Raw genomic sequence first — 6,093 nt, 5'->3', positions numbered from 1 at the left:
TTACATTTGATATATTTACACTTTAATATTTTTTTTTTTTTATCAGACATAAGGAATCACATTCTGTGCAAATGACACTCTTCGTTAATACAATGTTTTCATTTTCTATTTCATTTTCGTCATTGAACCAGAAGCCATTATCTACATTTTCATGTTAACACATTTGTAATGTTCATCCTCTCAAGACATTATCATTTAACTTGCACAGGTATGTTAAATACTTGTAATTTTCTTGTTTTCTTGGTGACGCTTTTCGTTAATGCACTGTTTCTCAATTTCGGTCTTCAGGCTCCCTGCCCCACATGTTTTATAGGCAACCCTCACCTGAATTTAAAAAAAAAAAAAAAAAAGACTTGTTAACAGGTTGCAAAGAACTTGATGAGGAAGTTCAATAATCTGACTCAGGGCCTTTGGAGGAGGATCGTGACTAAAACAGGCAGGGCAGGGGGGCCCGATGACCGGGATTGAGAAACACTGCGTTAATGATATATTTTTCATTGGGTGTATAATTTCTGCAATGCACCGCCTCACGTCTAGGTGGCGACCATCAATTCTTGTCACAACAATGTGAGCAAGCAACGGAAGCAGTGTTGGTTTAAGCTAGCTTGCATCTTAGCTGTAACAATAGCTTGTTAACATCCTTCGTAGAGTTAAAGTATTGCATATAGTTACGTTTTAATTTACAGGAAAGATCACTCCACAATTTCATATGTCTGTTTCTAGTTGGTTTATGTAATTCTAGCTTTAGAAATGATACGGTAGCGTTAGCCGGATCATGATTGTTTAACAGTACTTATGCAGAATGAATGAACGCGAATAAATGAATAGATAATACTGACATTTAACAAGTTGTAAAAGCAGCATAATAAACAGCATATAACGATGACAACTGGTGCTGATGTCCGGGATATTCTTGAGTTGGGTGGAGTCGATAATGACGGTCCCATCAGCAAGAAAGATCTCATCAACTCAGATAAGGTAAGAGATGAAAGAAAAATGTCCATAAATGTTGCATTACTCACATTTTCCTAGATATTATACCTAAGCTCTTATCTTATTTTAATTTGAGGGTATTAGAAAATGTTAAATAGAGCTTTTATTGTTTTTAATGAACACTAACACAAAAATGAAGGCATGTCTCGAACGAAAAATTAATGCACAAGCTGTTGTTACTCTGTGCTGTACAATGTCACAAAGGCTTTTAACATAATCATTAAATTCACATTTTCCTTAGAAAAAATCCAAGAAGGCAACAGAGACGCTGACTTTCAAGAGACCAGAAGGAATGCACAGAGAGGTTTATGCTCTGCTTTATTCAGACAAGAAGTATGTTTTTTTTAAAAAAAAATATCTATCTATCTATCTATCTATCTATCTATCTATCTATCTATCGTCATTATGAAAGTCACTAATTCACATTAAACAATTTCTCTTTGGTCTTTTTTTTTTTTTTTTTTTTTTAACACTAAACAATCTTGTTTGAGAGGGGCTGCTTCATAATGCGCACTTCCAATTTCACCCCTTTTCTTCAGGAAGCCCCATTCCCAAAAAACTTTGGGAAAACCTCATATAGCTCTTTTTAACCTGACTGAATAATTGCTTCCAGTGTTTGTTTATTACTAGTTTTGGTAAACTTTTACTATGATTAATTAGTCTATTCTATTGATACATAAATCTTTTATTCTACCTATTAAATATTTTTAATTGATCTTATCACTGACCTTTGTTTATGAAAAATAAAATGACTATAACAGAGACTTATATTTTGTTTGTAGAGATGCACCTCCTCTGTTGCCTAGCGATACTACTCAAGGCTACAGGACTGTCAAAGCCAAGCTAGGCTGTAAAAAGGTTCGTCCCTGGAAGTGGATGCCCTTCACAAATCCTGCTCGCAGGGATGGAGCCATATTCCACCATTGGAGACGGGTGGCAGAGGAGGGCAAGGATTACCCTTTTGCACGCTTTAACAAGGTAGAGTTGGACCATTCTGCTTTTCAGTCAAGCAGTACAAACACAAAGGATATGTTCTTACCACAATCCAACAGCTTAATGTACTTTTCCCCCCACATTTTTGTACATGTTGTTTTCATTAATTTATTCTCTGTTTCCCTGCCTCATTTTACAGACAGTGCAAGTACCAGTATACTCAGAGCAGGAATATCAGATGTATCTCCATGACGATGGCTGGACTAAAGCAGAAACCGATCATCTGTTTGACCTGTGCAAGCGTTTTGACCTACGCTTTGTTGTTGTCCATGACCGCTACGACTACCAGCAATACAGAGTAATAGCTCAGTATTTTAGCTGTGTGTGGAAATGAAATAAAAAATACATTGTTAATCCCTGAAGGTGAACTAAAATTAGTATTCATTGAAAAATGGTAATGGTAAAGCACATATCTGTAAAATTTTCTTTAATTTTTATTTTCAGAAACGCTCTGTGGAGGACCTGAAAGAACGGTATTATGGTATTTGTGGTAAGCTGACCAAAGTCCGTGCAGCATCTGGAACAGAGCCCAAGATCTACATCTTCGATGCTGCTCATGAAAGGCGTCGTAAAGAGCAGTTGGAGAAGCTGTTTAATCGCACACCTGAACAGGTTGGTAAATTTGTAATTTGATCTGTGCTTAATAAAAATGTTTGAACTTAAATTTAGCCATAGGCAGAATAAATATGCAGTTCAATATGCAGTACAATTGCAGTTAATAATGAAACTGTAATGCCAGCCCATTAAATTCCTGCCCTCTAAATGTTAGGTTTGCACTTGGCTTGTTTTTCCTGCAGGTGGCAGAAGAGGAGTATCTTATTCAGGAGCTGAGGAAGATTGAGAATAGGAAGAAAGAGCGTGAGAAAAACGCTCAGGATCTGCAGAAACTCATCAAAGCGGCTGACACCACAACAGAGTTAAGGCGAGCTGAGAAGAGGGTGTCCAAGAAGAAGCTGCCGCAAAAAAGAGAAACAGAAAAACCGGTACGATTTAGAAACACATCAAAATAAACCACAAGCTGAATCGTATACCTGTCCTATTCAGGCTTCTTGTTGTTAAATAAAACTTTGATTAATCACAGATGAGTTATTAAAGCATTTTCCTTATTGGGTTTCTGTAACGTTCCAAAGTAAAAAGTCTTTTACATATTAATAGTTTATTCTTTTTCTTCAGGCTGTTCCAGAGACAGCAGGCATCAAGTTCCCTGACTTTAAATCAGCAGGTGTCACATTGCGCAGCCAGAGGGTGAGTCAAGTGTTTCAGTCACAAAAAAAAAAAGACATGTGTGTGTGTGTGTGTGTGTATATATATATATATATATATATATATATATATATATATATATATATATAAATAATATAAAATATATGATGTTTTGTATAAATCTGTGTAAACATAAACTGAATTATAAAGCTTGAAGTTGAATTTGCTGTGTGAGTAACCAGAGTTAGGCATGAATTAGCTGTCCCTTATCATCACTATGATGATTTATTCTGTTACTGACCAGCTAATATCTGTAAAACCAGACAGAGGACTCTTATTCATCTTCAAGACTGATGAGGAGCTGCTGCTCTCTATGGAAAGTGCATTAGCACAGCTAAGGAAGTGGAGAGCCCCTCTAGCTAATCAGTCAGATAGACTTCAGTGGATAAAGACATTTTGATCTGGCCCGCTGAAGTGCATTTCATATGAATTAAAAACCTTGAGGTAGAGCTGTTTATTCTAATACCGTCAGTACCTTAAATCATAACCCTCTATGTGTGTGTGTGTGTGTGTGTGTGTGTGTGTGTGTGTGTGTGTGTGTGTGTGTCTCCATTTGTGCATTATTCAGATGAAACTACCAAGCTCAGTTGGCCAGAAAAAGATCAAGGCCATTGAGCAGATCCTGGTAGAGCAAGGAGTGGGTGAGTATGAATAAACATGAGCAGTTTAAGAACATTTCTGGGTTTTATATTTTAATCCCCCCTGCAGCAAATCTTGGTTTCAGTTGGGCAGGAAATGTGGCAATGTTGTTCAAATTTTACAGGATAACACAAACTTTTAGGAATATTTCATTTTTTAAATTGGTATGAATGGAACAAGTGACCTTAAAGGTCACCATTACCACCGTCAGCTGTTAGAAATAAAAAGGAGTTTTTTGGGGGGTTTTTTTGTTCAATAAAAATATGTCTGCCACATTTTGTGCATGTTCTCCTCTCTGTCTGGTTTGGATGTAGATCTCAACCCCATGCCCACAGAGGAGATTGTGCAGATGTTCAATGAGCTTCGTAGTGACTTGGTGCTGCTGTACGAATTGAAGCAAGCCCACAGCAACTGTGAGTACGAACAGCAGATGCTGCGTCATCGTTACGAGGCTCTTCTTAAGGCCGGAAGCGGGGCCGGCTGTGTGGGAGCTATAGGGCATGGATCCGCCACTTTACCACCAGGTGGGGAACTCAATGCCATAAACAGTACCTCATCATCCAACCCCGGAGCTGAGGCTCAGTCCTGGCCCAATACTGATGACATCAAAGTGGAAGCCAAGGAGCAGATCATTGATGTTGTTGGAGCACCTCTTACCCCCAACTCGGTAAGTTTGCACAGCTCATGCATACGGCAGCCTAATGAGTCAGAAGACAGTGAGAAATCCAGAGCCTGTCTCTCCTTCTGATTGTGGAGTTTCTGCGTGGGAGAAGAAAAAAGTTTGGCTCCAAATATACAAATTAGAGGTTGTGAATAATGTCCTCTCCCTCCCTGTGCAGAAGTAGGAATTAGCAGCAAATTGTGTATGACTTCAAACTGGTTAAAGCAGGCGAAAGTGAAGAGACAATGACCATGTAATGCCATTTTCACCCATTACCACAAAATGCAACATTTTTCTATGCCTGTTCCCATATTTCAGAGGGCATCTGTGGTGTAAATAGGTTAAATGTGATCAATGCTTCATTCACATTTATTGCCAATTTGCCTGCCAGTTTAGACGACATCTACGCGAACTGACCACTATTATGACTGAGGTAGAGGTGAACCCTGTCACATTCCAACTTGACTCGTCCTGTGTTTTATTGCAGCGTAAACGGAGAGAATCAGCATCCAGCTCATCTTCGGTGAAAAAGGTGAAGAAGCCTTGATGAGAGCAGCTGGTACGACGAGGAACTGTGTTACTTATTCTGATGGCAGTGGAGTGCCCATGAGTGTTTTAGCCGGATAAGATGGACACAACTGAGCCAGACACCATATTACTGCCTATTTACACCGAAGCACATCTGACCACACATACACACATACACAACTTCTCCCCTACTAGCAAGACCTCAACAAACCCTCCCCATCTGGCTGTGACAAAGGCAACGACTGAGTGACATTTCATTCCATTACTGCTCGTCTCCCTGCCTCCACCACTGGTTGGGCTTAGATGAGGCAAGAGCAACTGTAAATTGCCAGGCTGAGCTAATCGGGACATGGTGAAGAAGGTGGGAATGACTGGATAATTGAAATGAATTGGAATGAAAGAACAAAATCAAGGAGTGAGAGGAGCTGGAGCTGCAATCCTCATTTCAACATCTAAGGCTTTTTCTTCTTTATTTTCCTTTCCTTTTCTTTTGGTTTCTTTTCTTTTCTTTTTGTTTCTTTTCTTTGCCTAATGATACAATAGTGTTTACTGGAAATGTGTTTTCGTGGTAACCTGTACTGCTGGCTCCCTCTCGACCAGGAGTATATTTCCATTTTTGATGGAGGCCCGCTTCCATTTGACTTCTTTTCTTAACTCTAGACTGGAAAGCCTGATTTACGTTGTTTGTCCCCCTGTGACTTTGAAAATGCTTTGGTCAGTGATTTAATAAATACCAGTTTTTTGGGGTTCGTTTTTTTTAACCACACTTTTTTTTTTTTCTTTTTTCCCACATTTTACGTTTGTCACTCTTTTTCTCAGGTGCTCTCGCTTTGGGAGTAACCAGTGTCATTTATGTATTTATTGGGGAAATTGTAGGATCATGACACTTTTACCTTGCCTGTCATCTAACTTAAGTGACAACTAATGATTTCATTAAAATGATAATTAAGCATAGCCACTGTAACTTCATTAGCTCCCCCCCTCCCATAATATTGCTAATTGTGTGTCAATTATGT

General features: G+C 38.7%; 1 protein-coding gene across 1 annotated transcript; it reads left to right on the top strand.

Annotated features, from left to right (window-relative positions):
* The first annotated feature begins 585 nt into the window (after positions 1-585).
* dmap1 (DNA methyltransferase 1 associated protein 1) lies at positions 586-5,766 on the top strand. The gene is made up of 10 exons (XM_079245098.1): positions 586-978; positions 1,235-1,326; positions 1,776-1,971; positions 2,126-2,284; positions 2,431-2,598; positions 2,784-2,969; positions 3,160-3,231; positions 3,818-3,890; positions 4,203-4,555; positions 5,037-5,766. Exons 1-10 carry the CDS (start codon positions 883-885, stop codon positions 5,094-5,096), a joined length of 1,455 nt encoding a protein of 484 aa, XP_079101224.1. The 5' UTR covers positions 586-882; the 3' UTR covers positions 5,097-5,766.
* Positions 5,767-6,093: the final 327 nt, after the last annotated feature.

This window comes from Telmatherina bonti (assembly GCF_933228915.1).
Source record: "Telmatherina bonti genome assembly, chromosome: 8".
In the NCBI taxonomy this organism is placed as follows: domain Eukaryota; kingdom Metazoa; phylum Chordata; class Actinopteri; order Atheriniformes; family Telmatherinidae; genus Telmatherina; species Telmatherina bonti.
Note: the sequence above shows the minus strand (reverse complement) of the source record. Positions and strands in the feature narration are given on the sequence as shown.